Source organism: Rhinolophus sinicus, linkage group LG10, assembly GCF_036562045.2.
Source record: "Rhinolophus sinicus isolate RSC01 linkage group LG10, ASM3656204v1, whole genome shotgun sequence".
Taxonomy (NCBI): Eukaryota; Metazoa; Chordata; class Mammalia; order Chiroptera; family Rhinolophidae; genus Rhinolophus; species Rhinolophus sinicus.
In genome coordinates this window covers 30,252,916-30,266,861 of record NC_133759.1, presented here as the reverse complement: position 1 = coordinate 30,266,861, position 13,946 = coordinate 30,252,916, and the positions used below count along the sequence as shown (strand labels likewise).

General features: G+C 35.6%; 1 protein-coding gene across 10 annotated transcripts in view; it reads right to left on the bottom strand.

Annotated features, from left to right (window-relative positions):
• Positions 1-13,946, bottom strand: part of ANKRD28 (ankyrin repeat domain 28) — a 149,589-nt gene that overhangs the window by 48,496 nt on the left and 87,147 nt on the right. For 6 of the 10 annotated variants that reach the window (XR_012489658.1, XM_019725988.2, XM_074312813.1 and 3 more), the window contains 2 exons: positions 7,310-7,380; positions 1,305-1,505 (listed from right to left, as the gene is read on the bottom strand). Coding sequence is in view for 9 of the 10 variants with exons in the window: in XM_019725988.2 (XP_019581547.1) it covers positions 1,305-1,505; positions 7,310-7,380 (272 nt within the window). In the remaining variant the exon portion in view is untranslated. The remainder of the gene's footprint in view (positions 1-1,304; positions 1,506-7,309; positions 7,381-13,946) is intronic. The other 4 variants (XM_019725990.2, XM_019725992.2, XM_074312815.1 and 1 more) reach the window with 1 other exon arrangement.

Here is a 13,946-nt window from a genome sequence, read left to right as displayed (position 1 = left end):
CAGTTTTATCAAAATCCAAAAGTACAACTGTGCATGAATATCCCTTGTGATAAATACTCTCATCTCAAACTCTGTGGCACTAAATTTCTGCATTTATAGAAAGGAGCTATATGAAATACTGAAGACCCTTTAACATAATTTAATAAGTAACAGGCCAAAATATGAAAGAGGGTTCCCTGTAGGTGTTACTGTAGTCAGGCATCAGTATCTTTTAAAGATGCCACTTTGTGTCCTGGTATTTTATGAACTAAGTACAAATCTGGAAAGACTAAAGGTAAAATATTTAAAAAGAAGTTTTATTCCTTTTTTATAGCCCAAAGTGTTATTAAAATGCAAAATACATTCTCACTCCAGAAATGTCTTTAATTCAAACACAAATGTTATGTCCATAATATGATTAGATCTGAAGGTCAGTCTATTTACCTCATAATGTCTCAAGAATAATATTTGTGTTATGTTTAACCATATTTACCATAGTATCTCCATTGGAAAGGGCATTTACAGATTTCCAAAAGGAATGCATCTTGTGATCTTTACCACAGTGGAGGCAAGAGTTCTTTCTTGCAAAGGCAGAGAAGAACAGTGAAAACAACACTATGGCCATTAGCTCTCAGCCATGGAATCTTGGGAAGGAATGTCACTTCACCTCTTTTAGTTTCTGTCTACAACAAAAATGAAGGACTGGCCAAGCTGGCCTCAGAGGTTCTTCTAACTTTGTGTTTCCTTCTTATCTAATTCTGTGTACACATAAATCCCACTCTTTGCCACGACAACACCTAACATTAAGCAGTGCTTGTTGTATAAGATAATTACTTATTAAGTTGTTTTCTTTTGATGGTCCATTACCAAAGAATTCTTGACTAAATTTGGTAATAAACTATGAGGAGATGTTTTCTAAACTCTACCTTCCTTTGCTACTATCTTTCTGGGAACAAAATTAATTACTCTGTCTTCCTAGATTATTTTTTCCACAATGACAGAACATAGTTTTCACATTGTGTTATAATTGGCAGTGTTCTCCTTGGTTTCTCCAGGTTGACTATGAAAATCAAGTAAGCACATGAGCCATACCTGACAAATTTCTAAATTTCAGAACGTTGTATCATGAATTATCATGAAAAGAAGTCTAAGGGTTTGCATTGTAAAAGTAGACTAAACTAATAAGATAGATATTTTTGTTTGTTTTTACCATGGACTAATTGAATGGCTGAAAAAGGCAAGTTCATTAATAATTGGAGAGGCGGGGAGTGGGTAGAGGGACGATGTAGAGAGAGAGAATCACTGTCTAACTGAACATCACCTACCTCACCATGTCCACTAAAAGCTGCATGATGTAATGCAGTTCTCCCTGCTCGATCAGACACATTTACATTACTCAGAAGAGGTACCAAAGCTTCAGCGCATTTTACGGCTTTATTAGCAGCAGCTATGTGTAAAGGGGTTTGCCAATTTTTGTCTCGAGCGTTAACATCTGCAGAATGCTTCAGGAGTACCTGAACTGCTTCCTAAAACACATGAAGATAAAAGTTATAAAAGGCAAATGAGTTAGCAGTTTTAGAAATTGCATATATATATTAAAGAAATAAAATTTCCCGAGGAAATAAAAGCAGTTCTGGTAGAATCTGCTATAAACAAGTAGAAATTTACCCCCAAACCCAAAATAATTTGAACTAAAGGCAATACTCAGAGCCATATAAGATGCATCAAGATAAAACACTCCCTTTTTTTATCCTGCAATTAAATAGAGATTGATAGACATAACAATCTCTATCAAAATGTGCAAGAAGAAATACTAATAAATATTCTTCAAAAACAATCATTGTATTATATCCCTTGTTTTTCTAGATGGTGAAATACAATTAATTTATACTTGCAATACTTTTAAGGAGATTTATTGATTTGCCATTAAATACATAAAACTTAAAACATAATATTTCCCAAAGTATGCCATATTTTACAAAAAGAAAAATCATTAGGATCTCGTGTGTGTGTGTGTGTGTGTGTGTGTGTGTGTTAGTGAGAGAGAAAGAAAAAGAGGCAGAGGGAGGGAGGGGGGGAGAGAGAGAGAGAGAGAGAGAGAGAGAGAGAGAGAGAGAGAGAGAGAGACTGACGGCCTTTGTTGTGATGTTACCTGGTATGAAAGTTGGTGTTAACCATGCAATTTAAGAGTTTACTGCCCAAAGGGATTTGTCTCCCAGAAGCACAAGGAAAACTTCACAACATATCTCATGGTAAGATCCTAAGGAATCCAGTATGCCACCAACGTGTTTTCTCCTTACACTGGTAATTCTATCTTTGGCAGATGAACGCCAAATTACACATGAAATGAAAAGGACCAGAACCAGGACAGAATCATCTCAAGCCTAGTAAAACTGACCCTCAGTTTTCTTAGCTATAAAGAGGGGAAATACAACTTGTCCACCACTTGTCTTAAGTCTGCTTGCTATACAGTAAAAAAAAAAAAAAAAAAAGAAACTAATGCACTTGAAGTGTTCAAAAGTTTAAAATAACTATATATATACAAAGTAGCAAGGAAGCCTAAACAAAATATTGTCTGTGATTCATATGTTGCTTTTTAAGCCTTTCAAATAAAAAGGAATCAGAACTGTTTGAAATCTGGGAAACAGCACAAGTATTTAACGGGGCTGGGAAAAGACCGCAGGTGCTCAGAAATCTATCGACCAGCTCGGGAAGTCAGCCAGCTACTCAAAGATGTATGGAGGCCTAACCTATGAGCCCACAATTCCACTCATTATTTACCTAAGAGAAATTGAAAAAGACCATCTGTTCATAGTAGCTTTATTCATAAAAGCCAAAAACCAGAAATGCAAATGTCAATCAATAAGAAAATGGATTCCACACAATGAAATACTACTCAGCAATAAAAGGAATGAACCATTAATATACACAGTAATCTGAACGAATCTCAAAAATGTTATGTTGAACAAAAAAGTCAAGACAGAAGAGTACATACTGTATAATTCCATTTCTGTAAAGTTCTAGAACAGGCTACATTACTCTGTGGTGAGAAAAATCAGAATATGGGCTGCCTTTGGGTACAGAAGAACTGACTGAAAAGGGACTAAGGGAACTTGCTGGAATGATGGAAATCTCTACCTTAACTGGGGAAAAGGTTACATGGATATACACATTTGCCAAAATTCAAGACTACACACTTAAAATCTGCATTTTACTATAAATTATGCTTCAATTTAAAAAAGGAATATGGGGGAAAGGACACATAGAGGATTATGTACTCAAAATTATGGAGAACTAGGTACAAACACTATCAGAATTCTCTATCCTCATCCTCAAGGGTATATTGTGACTTGGGGGATAAAACTAACACTATAGTGGGAAACGTCAGTAGGTATGTGAATGGATGCATGAGAAAATAATTAAAAACAAAATGAAGACTTTATAATTGGATACATTGGGCAAATACAGTAGTACACTGTAGATGCCAGGCTTGCCTTATTCATTCCCATTCTGGAATTCATAATGCATACATTAAAGCTTCTGAAAAGTCTGGGAAATATTTATATTCCCTCAGCAAGAATAGAAAAATCAAAACTATTCTTTTGTTTTACTGAAAAGCAAGAATAAATCCATCTCGTGATGGTGAGGGTAGGTAAGACGGGACCTAAGGAAGGCTGTAAACACAGTGCTTAAGACTCTAGAACGAAGACTGATTGAAGTTCGAATCCTGAATCACTGGTATGGACTGAACTGTATCACCCACAATGCTTAAGTTGAAGCCCTAAACCTCAATGTCACTGTATTTAGGAATAGGGTCCTGAGGAGGTAATTGAAGTTAAATGAGATCATAAGGGAGGGCCTTATGAGAGATAAGACTGATGACCTTATGAGAGTGAGTGAGAGAGAGAGAGAGAGAGAGAGAGATCCCCTGCCCCCGTCTTTCTCCACCATGTGCTGATACAGTGAAAAGGTGGCAGTGTGCAAGCCAGGAGGAGAGCCCTCACCAGCTACTGACCCTGCTGGACCTTGATCTAGGACTTCTAGCCTCCAGACTGAAAAAATAAATTTCTGTTGTTTAAGCCACCCAGTCTATGGTATTTTATTACGGCAGCTCTAGCTAATATAGCCACCATTTACTACTTGGAATAGTACATGTTACATCACGACAGCAGTGATCTTTGATAATGCAGAAAAAAATAAAGAAATTTCTAAAGACTGAAGACATAAAACAAAACAAGTGAATTTCTAGAAATTATAAATCAATGAGCTTGATGTCATACCTCAGTAAAATTCTAGATCATATTATCAGCACATTGGAAGCATTTAGAAAGTAATATAAGGATAACCAAGGTATATATGGTTTCCCTAATGACAAATATTACACAAATAGTAACCTCAATCCCAAGTTTTCCATGATTAGAGGGCATGTATGTGTAAGATATGCTGTCAAGGTGCATCTTGACTTAAAAAACAAGCTAAGTAAATACCCTATGACACCGATTTAAATAAGATAATGAAATATGGGGTGATGACAACAGGTTAAATAATTATATAATTATTAATTGTATATTTATTATATATTACATATAATTATTAAATATAATATATTAAATAATTATATCCAAATATATACTAAAGAGTATTTATTCACAGCTTGCGGTCAATCTAGAATAGTCTCTACAGAAATAGTTGTCTTTGGCTCTGTCTTTTAAGTAATTTTACCACTGATTTGAAGTCAGGCTCAGGAAACAGAAGGGTTAACAAATATGTAAATAAACACGATGTTTACATGGACTGCTAATATCTCACATAATATAATTTAAACTCAGTTATCTTGATAAAATTAATATGTAATTCCTGGAGTTAGGTAAAAAAAAAGTGTATATCCTCTACAGGATCCAGCAGTGTGATGTAGGCTCTTAAAAAAACAAAACAACCACACACAAAAAGCGCCAATACTCACAAATTTATTTATTCAGAAGAAAGTCAGCACTTAAAGAGAGCTGAACCGTGTGCTACATTTGGAGAACTACAGTCACAAATCAGTGGTGAGGACTTGATGAGTAAGACCAGGAGCCAGCCAATAAGATCAGGTGTGTGAAAACTACGTCACTGGAGGACAGTTGAGAGTCTGGAATCTTTAACCTGTAGCAATCTTTCTCAGCCTAGGTTCAAAGTGGGAATTGAGGTCTAACACATCACTGTGTGTGATGAGTTGCCTTCTCTACTATGCATCTATTATGGTGTTAGCGATGCATGTCTTAGAGAAAATTTCAAAAACAGTTACTCCAATCATTTTGGTAGGACTTAGTTCTCTCGTGGTATCTCAAAAACATACCCTCTGTGGTTATTTTTTCTATTACATGAAACAAGTATAAGCTCTCTTTTGCTCTCAGGATGTAATATGAATAATTAAAAGAACATTGGTGAAATTCATAATCTTGGCTAGGTTTCCTAGCAATTTTGCTAATAATGAGATTTCCTTTTTAAAAGAAAAACGATCCCTAGGGTTTACAGAGGTTTTATTTTTATGGAATGTCACATTTTTATAACTATTTACCATAATCCTGCAAAGAGCAATAATATTACATAGTCCAGTAATTTTTAGGCTGAAAAACAGAAGATCATTGTTTTCTATTCTACAACTGTCCCTTAATTTCAGGCTGAGTACGTAAGTTTCAAAAATCAGCAGTCAGTTTCTGAGCATTCTGCAATCTTCCTCTAACATTAATTAAAATAATTAAAGAAAATCTTTAAGAATTTTGGGTCTGTTTCACAATCTCTGCAAATACACAAAGTATTCTTTCTGATGATTTAATTTGGCAAAATTCCCACTAATTTTAAAGTCACAGTCCCAAGAGTCATACCAAAAACTGGATAGGTATGACTATCTTATTAATAAATGGTTGCAACGATGGTAATGATTATCTCTTCCTTAACTGCGCCTTTATTTAAAGAAATTTCTTTATAAGAGGGCTAATCACAAGCTTAACTTTACCATGGAATTTCGGAGTTTAAAGCATTTTAGCTATTAATACTATGTCTCAGTTTTCATGATAATCCCCAGATTTAACCAAGGTCACACAGCTAGAAAGTGGCAAATTCCTCCAAATCTAAGTTCCATAGTTCATCAGTAATAGCACATCCAAGGACCCAGGTCGGAACAAGATGCGAAGTGTACCCATTGTTCCTCTCTCCTCCCAGCCAGGAGTCTATAGCTAACAGACTGCCTCTGTCATACTGCAGGGTGTGTAATCCGTCCCAGGCACTTTTTCCCTCTACTTCTCTTCACTTACCCAACTCTTGCTCTGGGTTCATGACATAGTTCATAATGAGGAATACAGAGAATACTGAAAAGATAGGAGTTCCCCCAGTTTCTCTTTGGGAAATATTCTCCTGAGGCACTAGAGGTTCCTTTCCTTCTCTAGAACTATCTGGTTCCATGATGGGGAGGTGCAATAGCCATATTTTCTTATCTCTCACAATTTTATTAACTGAAGAAACACTGGGTTAGCATTAATTTATACAATCACACACTTCTATATTTTAAATTATTTAAAAATTTTTCAATAAGCATCAACTACCATAAGGTAGGTAAAAAGGGTGCTTTGGGCACAACACGGTTTTTTTTTTGTTTTTTTTTTCTCTCTCAGACCTCCTCCAGAACACGGTTTTTAAAAAGCACCCAATACATTTTAGAAAGGCAGTAAAATCACAGGAAAAAAGAGGGCCCAGGTTTTGTCCCATTTCTGCTACTCAAGAGCTGAGTGGTTTCTGGCAAATCACTAACTACAGTTTCCTCAAAATATCTATCTCTACAAGAATGTCGTAAGGACAAGATATAAAAAAATTAAAAAACATAAAAAGAATATTCCCTCAAAATGTCAGTTATCTGGAAGCGCAAACAATATATAGGGTTATAAATAAGAAGGAACTGTTCTTTCTCATAAGACACCTAACATATTTTATGGTTGTATATTTAGAACTGGTAAAAATGTGAGATCAAGTGATATTTTGAAACTAATTTCAATAATCATTACACACTGCTGAGATTACTTCTTGATCACAATCTGTAGAACCTTTGCAACATGTCTACTAGGCTATTGTGAACCAGTAGAGAAAAGCCCTGAGGAGGATTTTATAAGATGGAAAAATAATTTCTCTCTTGAAGGAAATATAGAAAGAGGGTTTTTTATTCTCTGCTACTTCAGACTCTCCATTTTCAGTTGCTTTTCCCTTCTTTTGAAAATACAGAATTTGAATATGGGCCCATAGGTAAGCCTACTTAATGTTTTTATAAACAGTATATTTACTAAGAGAAATTTCATACCTCACTACAAGATGCAACTGCTCTGTGTAAAGGTGTCAACCATTTGCTGTCTTTGGCATTAACTCTAGCTCCTGCAACAAGAAGAAAAAAATAAATTGAAATATTTTGCATAAAATATTTTAAGTAAATCTCCTGAAATAATAGTTATATATATAGTCCAAATTGGATAAATAACAATTGAAAAAGTAAAACTTCATTTTTTTAATACTTTCTATTAATAAATTACCCTTAAATTACAAAACAAAACTGTCTTTTTCAATTTATATGATTATCCAATGAGGTATTAGGCTCTTTTGATTAAAAACAAAAGAAACATTATGTATAGGCTAGAAAAGCCACCTTTATACAGAGCATATCCAAAGTAAAAATCAGAATCCACTTTTAGAATGTGTGTTAAAAGCTCAAATACTTAAATTAATGAATAAGAATATTTAAACATAAAATGATCATTACAAGTCTTCATTATATTTCTTTACTAATGAATGTATCATGTTATAAAACAATATAATATCAAAATAGTTTTCCAGTGATGATTAAAACACATTAATACTATAAAGTTATATTAATGGACACAATGGCTATAAACTTAGGAAAAAAATTGAGAAAGAAATGAACCAACCCACATGTCTTTCCGGGTTATATCTAAAGGTTTAAGGAAGTCATAATTTACAAAAAAAAATCAACTATGGATAGTTTAAAAATCATTAAGTCAATGGACAAAAATTATCCTTAATAGAATGGAAATACACTTAGTAAGACAAAAAGTATATTACATAATTTGAGGGGGGAAAAATCTATTGCTTACATAAAACCCACTGATTTGGTACCTAAGTTGCAACCATACAGAAGTGGTACATTGTAGAATCACTCTACATCTAGGTAGAGAGAAACAGCCCTGGCTTTTAGAGGCAGTGGTGACATGTCCTGCACTACAAGCAATCCTAGGTTTATATCCAAAATCATAACTAGCTAGCTAGAAGGGACTTCAGCTATCTAGTCCAACCTCCTTATTTTCTAGATTATAAAATGCAGGCATAGCTAACAGCTCAAAGTCAGAGTCAACTATGGCAGAACCAAGGCTAGAACTCAGCCCTCCTAATGTTTTCATTGTTTTGAGTGGGAGGTTCAAGGGGATAATCAAGTGCCGTGACTCCAACTTATGAATCTAGTAACTACTAGTTATGGGTCCCTAATGAGTTGCTTGACCCTTTTGAACCTAAGTTTCTTTATCTATAGAACAGATATCCTAACACCTTGTTACAAAGATTAACATCTAATAAATGTACTTCGTACACATAGGACAGATACATTAGAGGTAGATTTAAAAGTCTTGAATGTAAAAAAAATGAAATGAAATACAGGTATAGAAAATTATCCACAAATGCAGTAGTTGAAATCCTGAAAGTAGCTGAATCCTCTGTGGGCAATGACAGTGAGGACACTAAAATACTCAACCACCAATTATGAGAGCTTTCAAGATTGCTCAATTAGCCTTTGGGAGACAAAAAGGGAGTCAGCAAAATAAACAGCCAGTGAGAGTGGTGTATTCATGTAACAAACATTTGAATAACTATCTGCCAGGCTCTGTAGAGAACAAGATGGTTAAAACATAAGACTGACTGATCACAAGTTCAGCGCTTGTTTTAGGTAGGAGGTAGAACGTAGATAGTACAAACATTTATAATATTTATAGGTTAGAAGGTTGGAGCCCTAGAGACAGTGAAAAAGCGATATAGAAGGCAGGCTCCCTCCTTCTCCCATGCATCTGCTTAGAACATCAGTGGGTCTCTATCCCTATACCTCTTTCTACAATTTTGTATTTAATGTGCTTGGTAGAAGGGCAAGTCCTGGCATTAAGGCCTAAAGGGTAGTGACAGAGACTCTCAGAAGAGACAGGTACAGTACCCTGGATAGACAAAGGCAGAGAAAAATGAGGCCTGACAGTGGGTCTTCAGTAAACGGGAGGGGTCATAAGTCTGATACAGGTATTAATTAACAAGGAGACAGAATGTGGCTGTCACAAAAACATGTATGTACTGTTAAAGATCTGTGAAATGAGTGAAAAAAGCAGTAAGTGAGAACTATGTGAATAACATTTATTACTTTTACGTAGGAAAAAGAAGAGATAATATCTATATTCATATTTGTTTTATTTGTGTAAAGTAACCCTGGAGGAATGGTAAGACATTGGTAACAGTGGGTGCCTACGTGTTTGTGTTGGTGGAGGGGCACAATGAGAATTGGGTGATGGGATGGGGGAAAAGGCAATTTCAGTGTATACCGTGTACCTTTGAAAATACGCATATTTTAATCTTTAAACAAAACTGAAATAATACTTATTCAAAAAATGAAATTTAGTTCACACAGACTAAAAGGAGTGGTCATAAGAAACGTTCCAAGAATTTGGCTACAAGTGGAGAGAAAAAAAATTGGAAAGTAACAAGCAAGAGGGTAAAGAGAGTCTTTCTTTTGGATATGGGTTATCAGATATACAACTGAAGGAAGAAAATCTGATTTTCATGGTGCATTTGGCAGCCCAAAGTATAAAACCCTGCAGGCTTCATTCTGCCATTTTAAGTTACAATTAATTAATTAATTAGTCTTTCCGTCTCTTTTAATAACAAAATAAAAATTAATTTATCAAAAAAAATGAGTGACAATAATAAAGAATCCACTAATGGTTTACTGAGAATACATCACACTGCTATTTGCTACTAATAGACAATTACACAAAGAAATCTGGTTTGCTCTCTTTAGACTCTACAGCTACTTACCTGCAGAAAGAGCACAATGGGGTTTTGGACATCTGGTCATAATCTTTCTCAGGAGACACTCATCTTTTGTTATAGCCTGTGTTTCTTCCAATAGCACTCGTCAAATGTTTTAATTCCGCAGAAATTGAAGGCCAAGTATACGAAAAATGGTTGGGCTATCTTTAAGAAAATCTCCCCCAACCACACTGTTTAGCCAGTATGTGCCTTATATGTTAACAGACAACTATAGCATAACAATGTATACTACAAGAGCAGCAATTGGCTTTCAAATGAAAAATGGCACAAGACCAACACACATGGCAGCACGCTTCAGATGTCCAGGCTCCCAGCGCTCATCTCGTGTCAACTCTCTGAAAGTAACCAGATTTCTGTTCTACACACAGAGCTCGAAAATTAGCTATATATTCACAAATAAACAAACTACAATAAAGATACACACACTGTAGTCATCCAGTAAGGGAAAAAGACATTTCCAGAGTAAACTTAACTAATCCTACAGTTGAAAACTAGCCCCTAAGCTAAACACTGAGGATGGAGACAGGAAAAGAAGAAGGAGAAGGAGGATAAGGAGAGGAGGAGGGAGAAGAAATATCCACTTAAAACTTTTTTTTTTAATACAAAATAGTAAGAGAGAAATAAAACCAAATATAACAGCTCTGGTGCCATCATCATGTGCTCTATACATGGCAGAACATAGTATGTGTAGTTTATAAGGATGATCTTAAGTCACCAAGATCAATTTCTTTATTTCCTAGTCATTAAAACAGAAAAGACTATAAAATAGCAGCCTTAAATAGCAGCAACCTAAATAGAAGTTAGGTTACTGGGAAACCCTGTAGGAGAAAGCTGCTGAGAAACTGAAGACAATAGACAGCAATTTCAGGATGGTGTCACTGATGACTACTGCAAACCAATATTTACAGGATACCTCTTAAATGCTAGCAGCACATCTCATTAAACCCAAGATGGTTATGCCCAATTGTATGATCAAATATGTTCTATACTCGACTCCCCTTCTCCCATAAATCCATGTTTATCAACTGAGCTTTCCCTTAAGATCTGCAGCCAGAACCTATGCCACAACAGATATCTGAATTTGGATTCACCTTTTCAGAGTAGAGATGTGATTAGATTTCTGATATGTTAAAAGCAAAAAGAAAACAAGCAAAGATCAACTGCAGGGTCACTCAAATAGGCTGGATCCATTTGATACCATAGTTAGATAATATTTAAAAAATCCAAATAACTAGCTTCCTTTCACCCAGTCTTTTCATTTAATAATTTCTATATAGAAAAATAAATGCACTCTGAAATGACAGTTTTTTTTAAAGAAAACAGTTATTTAAGGTAAGATTTCCAGAATTAGATAAATGTCTAGCTCATTTGGAGATAAACCAGAAAGTAATTTAAAAAAATAAAAAATCTGATTGACTTACATCAGTCTATTGTAGGCTCTCGACAGCAATGCCGCTGGAGAGGTTTGGACACGTGAGGAGACAGCTAGGGGTTAGGAAGAAGACCAGGAGCAGGACCTTGTGATCTAATAATGGCTCTGTAACCAATAGGCTGTGAGACCTGGGGCTGTTCCCCATAGCATAGAGTTTCATTTGTTAACCATAGCCCCTGCCTCCTGCGTATGTGAGTGTGGTGCACACGGGGCGGTGAGAAAGGATGGGCCTCAGGGTGAAACAACATAGGGAGCTCCCGCTTCGGCAAAGCAGTGCTACGAGTCAGGTGCTCAAACCAGGAATGTCCCATTTGACTCTGGGTGGGTCTCATTCTGCAAGATAACTGATTCACCTGCTTTCTCCCTAATCTAATCAGTCACCAAGACCTGCCAATTCTTTGATTTTTCAATCTCAGCAGCAAAATAAGAGTTGTGCTACATGATCTTTATGATCCATTTCCAATTATAACAGTCTATCCTATTTTGAAATAGTCAGAATAAATTATTTCATACTTATTAACTACCTTGTCCTACTTTAATATTAAATAGATGAGGTAGTATCTTCATATAATTTATGCCAAGGGTCTTCAAATTACAGCCCACAGGCTGCCAGAAACCTATTTTGTAAATAAAGTTTTACTCCAACGCAACTACACACATTCACTAAAGTGTTAAATATGTAACTTTCACATTAAAGGAGCTAAGTAGTTGCCAGTGTCTGTAAGATCCTTTACATAAAAAGTCTATCAACCTCTGATCTAGGCTAAGTTTACTATTAAAGTTACTTCTATTTTACATATGTGTTTGTAATAATTATAAAGTCCTACTAATAATTTTCTAAAACTTCTATTAAGGAGAGTGGTTCTCTGCTCAGCTTCTGAGCCGCAGGGGAGACAGACCATATCCAGTGAAGCAGGCCAGGAGCCATGTTCTATCACTACTCTTCCCAAAATGGAAACAATGCTGTTCCTTTGGCTGCCTACCAAAAACCGTGGCAAAACCTCCAGACTCTGTTTTCAGTTTGGTAGTGAAATGAGCAAAAGGCAATTACATTCCCACTGTTCCACCTGTCATGTTGGAAAAACAAAACAAACACAGATGCTCTGTTGTATGACACAAGGTATTGTGGGTTGAACTGTACCCAGAGCCTCCCAATATATATGTTGAAGTCCTGACCCCAGCACCTCAGAATTCGACCTTATTTGGAGATAGGGTCTTTACAGAGCTTGTTAAGTTAAAATGAGGTCAGTATGGCAGGCCTTAATGCAATATGACTGGTTTCCTCACACGCAGAAGAAATTTGAACAGAGACAAGTATAGGTGGACGACACAAGGAGAAGATGGTCATCTGTAAGCCAAAGAGAAAGGCCTAGAACAGATCCATCCCTCACAGCCCTCAGAAGGAACCAAACCTGCCAACATCTTGATCTTGGACTTCTAGCCTCCAAAACTGTGAGAAAATAAATTTCAAGTGTATAAGTCACTCACCTTGTATATACTTTGTTATGGCAGCCTGGCATACTAATATACCAGCATTGCAGGCTTTCAAGGGTCACATACTTTAGGTCTAATTCCTAATACTAGAAACATGATATTTGTATTTCCTTCTCAAGGACTATATTTTCTATGAAAGGTTAATCAAATGAATTTTTGACTAATGCCTTGTATGACACAGTCATTTAATCACCTGATATAGCAGTCTGAGGTCCTGCTAAACCTATGGTTTTAAATATAGGCGTACCTCATTTTATTGCGCTTTGCTTTATTGAGCTTCACAGGTATTGAGGTTTTTACATATTGAAAGCAAGACCTTCCACCAGCAAAAAGAACCCATAGTATCTCCGAGGTATGCCTGTACAAGCATTAAATAAATAACTCCCATAAATAACTCTGTATTAAGGTAGCCAGAAAATTCAGTCCTTTAAACAGAAGTTCTTCAATAAAAGTCACTGCCTACACAAATTTTACTAAATGTTGGGGGCAGGGAGTAGAGTGTAGATGGAAGGAGGAGTGGTTCAAATAATAACAGAGTTAAGAATATGAAATTTATAGCCAGATTGCCTGGGTCTGAATGCTGTCTCTAGCTTTAATTTGCAGTACCACTTCAGCCATAAATCTCTAAACGCTTTAGTTTCCTTATTTATAATAATACCTTCAGAGTTAAGAAGACAAAAATAAGAAAATAAAATGAAAAAGCTAAATTTAGCACAGTACTTGAGATATAGAAAACAATCACTGCTTCCTCTTATTATTTAACCCCATTCAATAATAATTGTGAAATTAATTCTACTGTAAATTCTATGGAAGGATTCAGTGGTTTGACTACAATGTAACATGTTAAAAATGATACTCCTCATCTACAAATCTCCGAGTTTCGTCATTTATAAATACTTGATTTCCAATGAATTTAGTTCTG